Source organism: Arabidopsis lyrata, assembly GCF_000004255.2.
Source record: "Arabidopsis lyrata subsp. lyrata unplaced genomic scaffold ARALYscaffold_2, whole genome shotgun sequence".
NCBI lineage: Eukaryota > Viridiplantae > Streptophyta > Magnoliopsida > Brassicales > Brassicaceae > Arabidopsis > Arabidopsis lyrata.
Window position 1 is genome coordinate 11,783,981 of NW_003302554.1, and position 14,360 is coordinate 11,798,340.

At 29.8% G+C, this 14,360-nt stretch overlaps 2 protein-coding genes across 2 annotated transcripts; one reads left to right on the forward strand and one right to left on the reverse strand.

Annotated features, from left to right (window-relative positions):
- Window positions 1–7,821: 7,821 nt before the first annotated feature.
- On the forward strand, window positions 7,822–10,264 carry LOC9323140 (protein DETOXIFICATION 9). Its single transcript, XM_021010137.1, has 7 exons — window positions 7,822–8,177; window positions 8,258–8,802; window positions 9,026–9,112; window positions 9,200–9,256; window positions 9,346–9,584; window positions 9,672–9,877; window positions 9,968–10,264. The coding sequence occupies exons 1-7, from the start codon at window positions 7,929–7,931 to the stop codon at window positions 10,031–10,033; spliced, it is 1,449 nt and encodes a 482-aa protein (XP_020865796.1). The 5' UTR covers window positions 7,822–7,928; the 3' UTR covers window positions 10,034–10,264.
- A 2,625-nt stretch (window positions 10,265–12,889) lies between these two features.
- Window positions 12,890–14,110, reverse strand: LOC9323141 (bidirectional sugar transporter SWEET6). Its single transcript, XM_002888499.2, has one exon. The coding sequence runs from the start codon at window positions 13,909–13,911 to the stop codon at window positions 13,126–13,128; it is 786 nt and encodes a 261-aa protein (XP_002888545.1). The 5' UTR covers window positions 13,912–14,110; the 3' UTR covers window positions 12,890–13,125.
- Window positions 14,111–14,360: the final 250 nt, after the last annotated feature.

The following is a 14,360-nucleotide window of genomic DNA, read 5'->3' on the forward strand; positions in this document are numbered from 1 at the left end:
ATTTACCATATCATCTAGTTAAAAAAATTAAAACAATTATTTTCTAAATAAAACAATAAGATTAAGTCATAACCACTCTTTTATAAACCCAAACCGATATATAATCTCGTTTAATTACAAAATCTAAACCCTAATTCTCTTTTGTAAACCCAAACCGTCATTTAAACTTGTTTAATCGTAAAAAATCTAAACCCTAATCGTACTTTCTAAACCCAAACCGACACTTAACCTCGTTTAATTGTAAAATATAAACCCGTTTATAAACCCAAACCGATAGTTAAACTCGTTTAATCATAAAATCTAAACCCTAATTCTCTTTTGTAAACCCATACCGTCATTTAAACACGTTTAATCGTAAAAAATATAAACCCTAATCGTACTTTCTAAACCCAAACCGATACTTAACCTCGTTTAATTGTAAAATCTAAATCCGTTTATAAACCCAAACCGATAGTTAAACTCGTTTAATCATAAAATCTAAACTCTAACACTTTCTAATAAACCTAAACAGATACATAATTTCGTTTTAGTGGCAAATTAAATTTTATAATTAAATGAATTTTTTATTATTAATAAGTGGCAGATTTTGATTGGATAAAATTAAGGGGGTGAACATAAGAGGTTCACCCCTAGAGACCCAAATATTTTTCATTTTTTTTTATTAACGAAAATATTTCTAAAGGGTTACCAAAATTAACCTAAAAGAAGTTTGGTTCTCTTCTTTCTTAATTATAAGTATTTAAGTATTAATGCATCAATAATTAATACTTTAAATTTAAATCATCATTTTCTTCTGTTCCACCGTCTTTTATGGCTTCTAATTGTATTACCTTTATTACAAAGAGTGTCATTCCAACATATTTCATACATTAAGAAAAATGTTAAATTTTTTCTTTTATCCTTTATAAATACACTAAATGAGTTTCTCTTTCTTATCAATAAGCTGAAACTAAAAATATGCATAAAAAATATAAAACGATATTCTTTGTGAAACAAAAAATTAACCTTAAAATGATACTCTTTGTAAAACGGAGGGAGTATTATTTTGTTTTATTATTATCTTACTGCCAAATATATATATATATATATATATATATATATATATATATATATGATTTTAAACTATCACTTACACTTTAATAAGTATTGGGGATTATTACACAGATTTTGCCATTTTTTGGAGTGGTATTTATGGATTTTGCTATTTTTCTAAAATGTTCTGGTTTTGTTATTTTTGAACATTTAAAAAGTTCAAATTCACGATTTCGTTTTTTCTAAAATACATACTTTATAACAAATACTAAACTCCAATAACAAATAGATTTGACTAAACTCAAATATTACGGATTAAACACATGTTAAAATGTTTCTGAAATAGCAAATCCATAAGATTTTAGAAAAAATAGTAAATCCACAAATGCAACTCTAAAATTAGCAAACTCATAATTGATTACCAACTATTTATATTGCAATCAATGCAGTGTGCTGTATTTAAGTACCATATCTACTTAGCAATATGTGTTTATTGTTATTTCTTTAGATAGGCATGACCAAAAGCTAACTATAACCGTATTTCGGACCGTAACCGGACCGTTTTTCAACCGTGACCATATAAAACGGTTAATAACCGTAATCTTTAACCGTAAAAATAGATTAGTTACGGTTAAAAAATATACTAACCGTAACTGTTAATTAACCGTAAACGTATCAAAACCGTTAGTTAACTGTACGGTTAACCGCATGGTTAATCGTGCAGTTAAAACCTAAAATACATAATTATTTCACTAAAGCAGTGTCTTAAATGGTTCAATGCGCTCACTACTAAATTTAAACCACTCCACTCGTCCTCTACTCATTTTCCACCAACCAAATCATAAATAATTTACAAGTTATTATTTCTACTCCCGTAATCATTTCTTAATTCTCATAGCATCCTTTATATAGTATTGTTTGGAATACATATTGTCAATAAAATAATAACTCAATCATTATAGTTATTACCATTGATTTAGTTATTCGTTGATTTACTTAACAGAACAAAATAACTAATTAACTATAAATATTAAAGTACATAATCACATAGATTATATATTGTAAAATAAATATTATTTGATATATCATCATGAAATTTTCTTTCTAAAGGTTAAAAATACCTAAGCTTTTGTCTTTGATATTAACCGTATCGTAATAATTATATAACTGTAACCGTATTTAACCGTAACCGTTGTCACTGTAACTATATTTAACCGTAACCGTTTTAACAGTATATATAACGGTTAAGGTTACGGTTAGAGAAATTTTATAATCGTAACCGGAGGTTAATAAACCGTAACCGCAATAACCGTAACCGTGGTCATGCCTATCTTTAGAGTCTAAACTAAACATTTACACATGAGATAACATGGTGTACCACAATAATAGAATGTTACTAATCAAACTTGGAGTAGTTATAAAGTTTTGACAATACCTTTGATTTGATTTGAAGCATACAATCACCAGTAACTAGTGTTCAAAGATTGATTTTAGTTTGGCCGAGAGATATGACTTCTATGCTTCGCGGAAACAACTCTTTTGAAATAGATCTCAACCTATAGGATCTCTTCATTGATTAGATTCATAAAGTTATTGTTGGTTGTTATTTACATATTTATATTTACATGTTTATTCATATAAACATTGTATTTATGTAAATACCCCTCTACTTGTGAAAATAATATCACGTCTCTTTTAACGTATGTGACTATTAGAAAAGCAACGATTGATCTAAGAGAAGCATCTCTTGGATCAAGCACCGCTTGGATTAATATTTAAAGAGATGTCACAATACAGAGAAAGGGGAGTGAGAGACGCACAAGATAGAGAGAGGGAAGAACAATACAGAGAGATTAAGGAGAGACAGAGATTGAGATTGATTATAATCTTCTCCTTCTCCAAATCAATTTCTGAGAATCTCAAAGTAGGTTTGCTAGGATCAATTGTTGTATCCTGCAAGACAGACGCTCATAAGAAAGCTACTAATACCACCGTAGGGACGAAATTCTGTCTTAGGAGATTGCTTATTGCAAGCCTCAATCAATCTATACGTTGTTCTTACGTTGAAGCAAAGAAGAAAAATACGGTGTACATACTCGTGTACATATTTCAGTTTCAGTTCTCTTCTTGTTACTTATTCAATAAAGTGTGCATATTCGTGTGTACGTATTTTTAATCTGCATCTATATTCCTGAGATAACAGAGGTCCAACAGTTATTCCATGTCAAAGGAAAAGAAACAAAGAGATAGTTGGATTATCAAGATGCATTAAATTAAGTGAACGTAAATATGAAATTGTGTACATGTATGTGATTAGAGTTTGTTTAACATAAAGTTAAAAAAAAAAGTTGAAACTATCAAAAAGCTCTGTATACTATTAATTATTTCTTCCAACAAAGGATGTCAGAACCAATTATTTATGCTTTTTTTCAACAACTTCTGTTTTTTAATTTATTTTTTGATAACTTCGACGAGGATAAGTAAGCAAATGGCTTCCTCTTTTTCAGTATGTATAATGCAGTTCTTTACGATTGTAAAAATAATAATGCAGTTCTTTTTTTTTTTAGTAGGAATAATAATGCAGTTCTTTACTGTACTACTCTCAATTGATTATCACGGATTGTGAACACATATTCTCGGTTATCACTTTTAAAGTTATATATTGAAAAAAATGTCAGAAAAATCCCTAACTATGCAAAAAAAAATTAAAATCTTCAACTTTTATGGGATGAAATATATAATCAATTTATTTTTTCTAATTAAATCGTAAATTTTTGTTAACTTCTTATTTTAATCGTGAATTTTAGTAGACTTTGTCAAAATAGTCACATCGTGTATTTGAGTAACAGAATAAATTGACAGAATTAAGTCTCCACCGAAAATCTCGTTTCAACAGAGATATAGCACCGTGAATTTATTCCGTCAATCAAACTTAATGACGTGACTATTTTGGCAAATTCAATAAAAAAATATACTCTAAAATATGAATTCAACCAATAAAAATATACTTTAAAATATGATTGGTCAAAACAAAGTTAAATACATTTAATTTTTGCATAAAATTTTAAAACTTAAATGAAACAAAATATTTTTGCCAAAACATCACTTATTGTGATATGAAAAGAGTATTAATAAAGGACAAAAAAAAAGTTAATTATTTTTTTACTGTGTGAAGAAACATTAAACGATACTTACAAATGAAATGTAGGAAATATGTATGTATATTAAATTAAAAATAATAGTAAATAAGTAATCAAATAACGTACATTGTGAGACGGATTTATTGATACTAAATCAAAAAAAAATTTTGTTTAGAAACACATAAACGAATTCTTAACTTTAGCGGTCAACTCAGACTTAATTTTAAATCTCATTAAAGGTTGTTATTGTTGAATGGTATTAACTTTGTTTTAAAATATATAATGTTTAAGGGTTTTTACACAGATTAAGAAATATTTTAATTTTTGTTTATATATAAATTAAAACATCATTTATTATCTACACATACACGATTCAACTAATAATAAAATAAATTACAGAATATAAATCGTCAAAACTAATAAAAATCAATTAATTTTGCATTGATAATTGAAAACATCATCTAATATAAAATGCTTCTCTAGAACATTATATACTGTGAAAGAGAGAAAGTATAAAGTTTGATAGTATTTTTTCACAATGATTATGAAAACAAAAACTTTAGCTTGTAAATTATTAACAAATAAAATTATTAGACTAAATTTATTTTTTTGTTGAATGAATGTAAAATTATGTTTAACAAAAAAACTGTTTTACAATGAATACGTCAAAGAGAGTATAATTCATATAATGTTTAAAAATATATTCTAAGATTTAGTTTCCACGAATTTGAAACCAATAGGGAAGGCTACCATCATAGGCACCTTGCGGTCGAACAGTACTGAGATTGTTTCTTACACTTCTGTTAATGATGTTACTATGTTAGTGAGCTTCTGTTAGTGTTTATGTGTCTTTTACATGGATAAATATGTCACGTGATCAGTTGAGTGGAATCTAGTAGTTAGATGAATGCCTCGCGTCCCAACTTGTTGTGGATCGGTTCGGATAATATTTTATACTATTATCATGGATTAGTGTCAATGAATTAACATCGAGATATGTATTTAAAGTTGAAACATGTTTTCTTTTTATTATTATTCTTCTCCTTTTTTTTTTTGTCATGGATTAGTGTCAATAAAATAACATCGAGATATGTATTTAAAGTTGAAACATGTTTTCTTTTTATTACTGTATTATTCTTCTCCTTTTTTTTTTTTTTGTCGGTCAGTAGTGAAACATGAGTGTTGGTTTTCGCTTCCCAGCAGCTCCAGCGATTGTATTGTAATTGATTGTAAATACAGTAAAACTTCTATAAATTAATACTCTATAAATTAATAAATTTTCTAAATTAATAATTTTTTTTAAATTAATAAATTTTTTTGTCTCCGAGTTGAGACCAAGACCAATATAAAATATGATATAATTCAATAAATTAATAAGATAATAATTTTTTTGAAAATCTCATGTAAACATATGGTCCCACCTATATCATAAATTAATAATTATATAAACTTATCTATATATATATATATATTTAACTTAATATATATATGATATAAATTTATATATTTTATATATGAATTACTACGATATATATTTAAAATATTATATGTAAAAAATTTAATCAAATATGACTCTATTATTCAAAAAAGTTTGTGTTATTTTTTAAACATAATAATTGCTTCTCTACTTACAATTGGTTTTAAAAAGATACCGCTTATAAACAAATTTTTTTATTTATAGATAGAAATTTTTAAGAAATTACCAAATTAGGAAAATCTCTCTATAAATTAATAATTTATCGATAAATTAATATCTCTCTAAATTAATAAAATTTTCTGGTCCCAACATTATTAATTTATAGAGGTTTTACTGTATATGCTTCCTCCGTTCTTCTATAAATGATGTTTTAAGCTTCTATTTTTGTTCTTAAATAGATGATATTTTCAGTTTTTAATGTAATATTAATTAGTTTTTTATTAGTTTTGACGATTTATATTATGCAGATTGTTTTTCTATTGGTTGGTTAGATAACAAACGATGTTTTAGCTTAGAAATAAATAAAAATTAAATGATTTCTTAATCTGTGTGCATTCTCCTAAAACATCAAATAATAAAAGGGAAATTGTTAAAAATGCCCTTTTTGGTGTGCCCATTTTCAAAAATGCCCCTTGTAGATGTCCATTTTAAAAAATGCCCCTTTTTAAATCTGAAATTTTTATAAAGTTTTATTAGGTTTATAAGGTACTTATGGATTGTAACTACTACTTGAAGACTCGATCCAAGTATTTATAAGGTTTTATAAGGTGTTTTTAAAGGTTTTACAAGTTATTTTAAAGGATTTTTAAGGTTTTTCAAAGATTTTACAAGATATTTTAAAGGTTTTTAAAGGTAATTAAAATGCATTTATAAAGTATTTATAAAATATTTATAAGATTTTAGATACATAGAAATGTAGTTTGTGTATGTTTTAATAATGTTACATACATATTTGGGTAAATCTTATATTTTTAAGAACATTTTTTATAAAGTTTTAAAGAAGGAGCATTTTTGAAAAGTAGCATTGAAAAAGGGGCATTTTTACAAAAGCTCCATTTTAAAAAACGGAGAGATTATTCTATATTTTAATATATTGTTTCAGTTTTTTTTAATATAATAAATGTATTTAACAAATAAATATATATGGTACTGAATACCTCCTCTATTTCAAAATTTTTAATGTTTAAGGTTTTTGTGCATAAATTAAGAATTCATTAAATTCTAAATAAAAATACCATTTATTATTCACCTAAATAAATTTCAACTTAAAAAAAAAAGCAGAGGAAGTATAATATTAAAAGTATTGATCATTTACCAATGTCTATCGAGTTGAGCCAATGCAATCAATACGAAGAGAGAATTTTATTCCTTATTCTTGAGAATGTATATCTCATTTTTTTATGAATAATCATATAATAACGGATAATCAGTATGTAACTCAATTTAAATAATCTCTTCTAATTGAGTTTTTAAATCGGTTTTACACGCTCCATCTATCTTATTAATAATAAAACATTTAATTTAAACTGCAAGCCGCCAATTCTATCCATGCTAATCAAATAATATTGTAATCATTCGTTACCATTCTCTCAAGACCTACATGATTTTTAAGTTTTAACCATAATTTTATATTTGATTGGTAAAGGTTCTAAAAAGTTTCAACAACCCAAAAGCCTTAAAACTGAACCATTCATGTTTACTTTTCTTGTTTAGGCTATACAACCAAAAAAAAAATACTTTTTAGAGTACAATTTCTAGAGCATAAAAAAAAAATCACAACTAAAATTATTTACAAAGTACAAACTACAAATAGTAATCAATTACTCCTTCCGTTTTGTTTTAGTTGTTTAAAGTTTTTTCACACAAATTAAAAAAATCATTAAATTTTTTGTTTTACTTTTTATTAATATATTTTGTATTTTTTATATTAGCCAAAATATTAAAATAATAGGAAGAAAAATAAAATTTTTACCAAATATTTGCATTGAAAACCTAAAACGACAATTATTATAAAACAAAATTGATGTCCTAAAACGACAACTAGAGAACGGATGGAGTATTAGTTAGGACGCATCTTCTTCTTACACGTATTGAAATTGTATCTTTTGACTTAAATGAGTGAGATGATAAAAGTCTAAAACGATTTTCTCTTTTATACGCGGAAACGTGTTTATTTTCTTTTCCTCGAGTCGCGACGTCGCATATATTTATATCAAAATCATAAAGCTAAATAAATACGACACAACTTCCCACATTTTCTCTCTCCAGAAAGAAAAAAAATGAAGAAGAGTATCGAAACTCCATTACTGTTGAACACCAAACAATCACAAGAAGAAGAGAACGAAAAGCTAAGATGGGAGAAGATAAAGAAAGTTGCTTCAATGGCTGCTCCAATGGTCGCTGTGAACATGTCTCAGTTCCTTCTTCAAGCAACTTCAACAATGATCGTCGGTCACCGGAGTGAACTCGCTCTCGCCGGAATAGCTCTCGGAAGCTCCTTTGCTAATGTTACCGGCTTTGGTGTTCTTGTAAGCAAATATATCAAACTATAAATCTTTTTTTTTTCTTTTGATCAGTTTGTTTCTAATTATTTTTGTATACTATATAGTTTGGACTTTCAGGTTCATTAGAAACTTTATGTGGTCAAGCATATGGAGCAAAACAATATCACAAGCTTGGTTCTTACACTTTCACTTCAATAGTTTTCCTCATGATTATCTCTGTCCCGATTTCGATTCTTTGGATGTTCATGAACCAGATCTTGCTTTTGCTTCATCAAGATCCTCAAATAGCAGAGTTAGCTGGTGTGTACTGTCTCTGGCTTGTACCGGCTTTATTCGGTTACTCTGTTCTCGAGTCGTTGGTTCGATATTTTCAGTCACAAAGCTTGATCTATCCAATGGTCTTGAGCTCTTTAGCTGCTCTGTCTTTCCATGTTCCTCTCTGTTGGCTAATGGTTCATAAATTTGATTTTGGAGCCAAAGGAGCGGCTGTGTCTATCGGTATCTCTTACTGGCTCACCGCGGCTTTCCTTTGGGTTTATATGAAACGCTCTAGCCGTTGTGCCGAAACGCGGATTTATATGTCGAAAGATGTGTTTGTTCATACAAATATCTTCTTTCAATTTGCGGTTCCTTCTGCAATGATGTGTTGGTAAGTATGTAAACTTTTATTGAAAATCCGAATAGATTAACCAAGTGATGGTAGTCTAGTGGTCGTCGTTTGTGGATAGGCGAAAGATCGATTTTGTGCATGTTTTTGAGATTAGTATGGCTTTCGGTTTAAAATCTTTTGTTACAAATCAAAAGGTCTAATGGATTTTTGTTTTTCCATTCACTAATATTCTATTAACACTTTTTTGTTATTGCTCAAATAGCCTTGAGTGGTTAGCTTTCGAGGTGATTACTTTGCTGTCTGGTCTTCTACCCAACTCAAAGCTCGAAACTTCGGTTATTTCGATTTGGTAATGTATCGAACCGCGAAAAAGTATACTATGTTATCCTTATATTTTCTTTCATTTTCTAAGCCTTAAATTTTTGGGATTGAGCAGCCTCACAACCTCTTCATTGCACTACAATCTGGTAAATGGAATCGGTGATGCAGCAAGGTTTGTTTTTACTTTAATACTCTTAAAACAAATTTGACATCATTTCATTTTCGAAGAGTTTATGTTTCATTTTATTTTTGGTTGGTTAGTACCAATGTGGCAAATGAGCTAGGAGCTGGGAATCCGCGAGGGGCGCGGGATTCTGCTGCGGCTGCAATCATAATTGCAGCTGTTGAGTCAGTCGTTGTGAGCTCTAGCCTCTTCTTTTCTCGCAGTGTGTGGCCTTATGCATATAGCAATGTGGAGGAAGTAATTAGTTATGTGACTGATATCACTCCCATTCTTTGTATCTCAATCCTCATGGACAGTTTCTTGACCGTCCTTTCCGGTTAGCCTTTCTTAACCCTCATCTCTTGTTTAGGAACCATGGTAATTTTTGTGATCGTGAACCGAATATACGTTTTGTTTTGTTTAGGGATTGTGAGAGGAACCGGGTGGCAGAAAATTGGAGCCTATGTAAACATAACCTCTTACTATCTCATTGGTATTCCCGTTGGACTTCTATTGTGTTTTCATCTCCACTTCAATGGGAAAGGACTTTGGGCTGGTTTAGTCACAGGATCAACACTACAAACTCTAATCCTATTTCTTGTTATTGGATTTACCAATTGGAGGAAAGAGGTGCTTGCAACCGCGTAACTCGCTTTGTTTTTAATCTTTCATTTGATTTTCGAGAAATCGAGCTAATATTTGTTTCTACATTTTTGTCAGGCAATCAAGGCTAGGGAGAGAATAGGTGATGAGAAGGTTTGGAGACATGACTCATTGCTTAATTGAAGAAAAAAAGAAATACAAACTTTGGGGGATTTTGATTGCTTTTTGTTTGTGAGTTTGTGCAAGAATCTTCAACGGTTATGGATTTTTTTTTCTCTACTTCTGCTTGAAAGATTTATAATAGGATTCAAGTGTTTAAAATGCATGGGACCTAAACAAAGTTTAAAACTTAATAAGGTATGCAGTTGATTGTAATTGATATTGCGAGAAAATTATAGACATTAATTCTTATGATATCAGAGTCTAACAAAGTTTAAACATATAGCTCACTTAAAAAAAGGAGTGACCAAAGTTGATTGGTTCAAGCGTCAAATCTTCTATACTATAAAGTCTATAATACAACTTGACGAAATGGCCAAAAACAAATAATGCACCAAAGAGAGTAATAAGAGTATCTTGAAAGGATATACCAAAGAATAAAACAAGTCAAAAAGCAAATTTGAAATACTTTCTCCGACAAGAGTCAAGGTAAGTGAGATGCTCATAAGAGTCAAGGTGAGTAGGTGATTGTTATGGCAGAAAACACGTGGAAGCAACTACACATCATAAATCAATTGAAGGTAAAGAAATTCGAAACATCAACATCATTCCAAGAAACAAATTAAAATGTATGGACATACAACAAAATCAGATATACAAGGAGGTACACAGTGAAATGAATCCACCCGCGCATGAGTCCATGTTCAAATCCAGTTTTGCATCAATATTTTGATTTTCAGATATACAAGGAGGTACACAATGAAATGAATACAACTGCGTATCAGTCCATGTTCAAGTCCAGTTTTGCATCAATATATTGATTTCATGGACGAGTTTTGTTGCGGAACTCCTAACAATATTAAATATATTGTCCCATATCATTTTTATATTACGTTAGGTTATATCACATTTTTGATGTTGGATTTCTAGTACGCCTGCTCAAGGTGATGGTTATTCGATTATATTTCAAACCATACAAAAATTGAAAGTAACTAATGTCGAAATACATCAACATCAATCCAAGAAACAAAAATATATGACATACAAAATCGTTTATACAAGGAGGTACACAGAAAAATGAATCTAGCCGCGCATCAATCCATGTTCATGTCGAGTTTTGCACCAATATATTGATTTTTTTGGAGATATCTTAGAGCATGGACATAGGTGATACTTATAAAGTATTATTAATAATTTTTTAGTATTATTTATAATATTTGTTTATTGTTTGAGATTTTCTTATGATACTTGTATTAAATATGTTTCCATTGGTGAGACCGGTTTAAGTATCATAAAAAAATAATTATTTGTAAAATCAAAAATAAATATATAAAAACATAGAATTACAAAAGTTAATATTACAATAAAAAAACGTAGGTAAAAATAAATTTTTTTACAATTAAAATTCAAAAAAATATAAAAAAAACATGATGATAAAAATAATCGGGAAGAATCGGGAAAACGAGAATGATTTTTTTTTTTTCAGGGAAAAACGCATTTTCCAGCATAAATCAGGAGCCGCCACGTCACCCGATACTAGGTATCAGAAATATCACTGCATTGATACTGATCACGTCCAAATGTATTGTCTGATCTATTAAAAAATTATTTATAGGCTTCCGATACTCTAAATATATCACCTATGTACATGGTCTAAGTCTTGTCACGGAACTCCTAACAATAAATATATTGGCCTATATCATTTTTATGTTACGTTAGGTTACATCACACTTTTGATGTTGGATTCTTGATATGCCTACTCAAGATTGATGGTTTTTCGATTATATTTCAAACCAAATTTTTTGTGTGAACAAAAGAACTTTGTGGAGATTCAACCGTAAAATACTACAATTATCTCTTATCTGAGAGTGTGGTTTTAGGTAATTCGACTCATATCAATATCCAAAATTGGGTATATGATAGATACAAAATGAATAAAGTGGATTATCATACATATTGGAAGTTGGAGCGATAAACTAGGAATCGATGAATATGTTCTCTTGTATTTACTTGACCAATTGGCCTTTGATTTATACAGGGCATGAGGTCGTAACCCTAAACTTGTAGAGAAAGTAAATTACAAACACACTTTAACTATATGGAAACTAAAAATACGAGAGATATCGAGAATATATCTCAATATGGAGAAAAAATCTTCTAGTATATAAAGCTGAAGGTTTCATGTCCAGGGCTTGTGGCCTTGTCTCACCATATCTGTTTAAGGAGGGGAAGGAGGCAAGGAGCTACTTCTCTTGATGCTTGGACGGGTGGGTTTAGGTTTGGTCATTAGATGGGCTTGGGACTAAATTTTCTTTACCCAGATTCATTTTGACTTTTACATTTTGTATTTGCATCTTTTAATCTGAATATTTGATATTAATATTTTCAATCCTCAAGGAGAGCTTCCTATCCGGTTAGCCTTTCTTAACCATCTTCTCCGGTTTAGGAGCCATGTTTCTAATTTTCGTGATAATAAACCGAATGTTTTGTATATATGACTATATATATTTTAGGTATGTGAGAGGAACAGGTGTGCAGAAAATTGGAGTCTATGTGAAAATATATATTTTAGGTATTGTGACTTGTGAGAGGAACAGGTGTGCGGGAAATTGGAGTTTATGTGAAAATAACTTCTAATTATATTGGTATTCCTATTGGACTAGTAATGTCAATGGGAAAGGACTATGGGCTGGTTTAGTCTCAGGACCAACACTACAAGACCTAATCCTATTGCTTGTTATGGAATTCACCAATTGGACCAAAGAGGTGATCACAACCAAGTTTGCATTTGTTTCTAATCCTTAACTCGGTTTTCGAGAAATCGAGCTAATATTTGTTTCTAACTATTTGGGAAATTTTGTGTTCAAGAAACATCGACGGCTTTCTCTCAAAGAAATGACCTCCAAAAACAAAATGAACCAAAGAGAGAAGTAATCTTTTTGTTTTCTTAGACAATGTAACATTACACACCAATATTTCAAAATAGTCCATGGCTTCTCAAAATGTTAATGGACAACGAAAATTGTCATCTTATTCGCATATTACAGTCCTTCAAAAAAATAAGTCCTAGATGTGTATGATAATCTAACAGTGAATAGCACAAAAAGACCAAAAAATCAAACACCGTTAACTCTTTTGTTGAAATATGCGATGTTCTCAGGTTCCGTTTGACCGATCGCAATAGATAACCCAACTTCACCAACGTAGCCGAGTCGCTCCTTCCTTTCCGCCATTATCCCTTTGGTGGATTCATAGTAGGTACCATACAATATTAATTGTACTAGTCCAAACACACACCCAATCCCATTTGGTATAGCCAAAAATGGATCAAAAGGCACAAAGCCATAAATTGTCCAAACACCTGCATTTATAAAACTAACTACGGATAACAAAAACGGCATGAACTCTAAACTTTTTGTTTTTATTACCATTTTCATGACGGACAATGGAGAAGCATACATCATAGCGTTGAAAACGCAAGAAACAATCCCAACGCTTATTGTCCGTTGTTCGGTAGTGTGTTCGAGGGTTAATACCAAAACCGCAAGAGTAGCCACAAACGCAGCTTGAACGGTTAAAACAGCGGATATTACCAACCGATGTTGTTGACGATCACAAAAAACGAAAAAGATGGTAAGGAAAACGATTTCGATCACGATTCCTATACCGCTGATTGTAACGAGCAAGGTGCTATCAGGATGAACCATAGGAAGTCCATAAAGAGCCCGAACCATACAGTTTAGGAGAGTGGCTAAATATGGCATTGGTGAGTATTTTTCCACTGATTTTTTTTTCACTATGTGTACAAACGTTGGCGTTGGTGACAGAAACAAACATAGAGAGATGAAGTTTCCTAATATTCCTACAATCTTCCGAATAAGATTCAACTGTGCATGTACCATATTGTGATGATGAAGAGTAGTTATCTTGAGAGAAGTAACAAAAGACAAAATAAAAGAAGAAGGCAAAGAGCAAATTTGTGTAAGATTGCTCAAAAAAAAGAGTCATGGTGAGTAGTTCATTTTAATAGCGGACAACACGTGGAAACACTTTCCACGGGAGGAACAACACATGGATACTGTATATCAAAAGTATTTAAAACTGAAAAAAAAAAAAGAATTCCAAACACATCAATTGTAAAATATCTGTAATCTTCAATTTAATATGTTATTCATTTTGAACGGATTCAGAAAATTCGGATATTCATAAATTTATGGAACATTTATAATTTTTTTAGTACGTTATTCGTAAGAAACGAAGAAAATTAAAAAATTTAAAATTTAAAAGATCAGATATCCTTTTTTGTTTTGGTAATATAAATATATACAAATCTATATAAAGATAAATATAA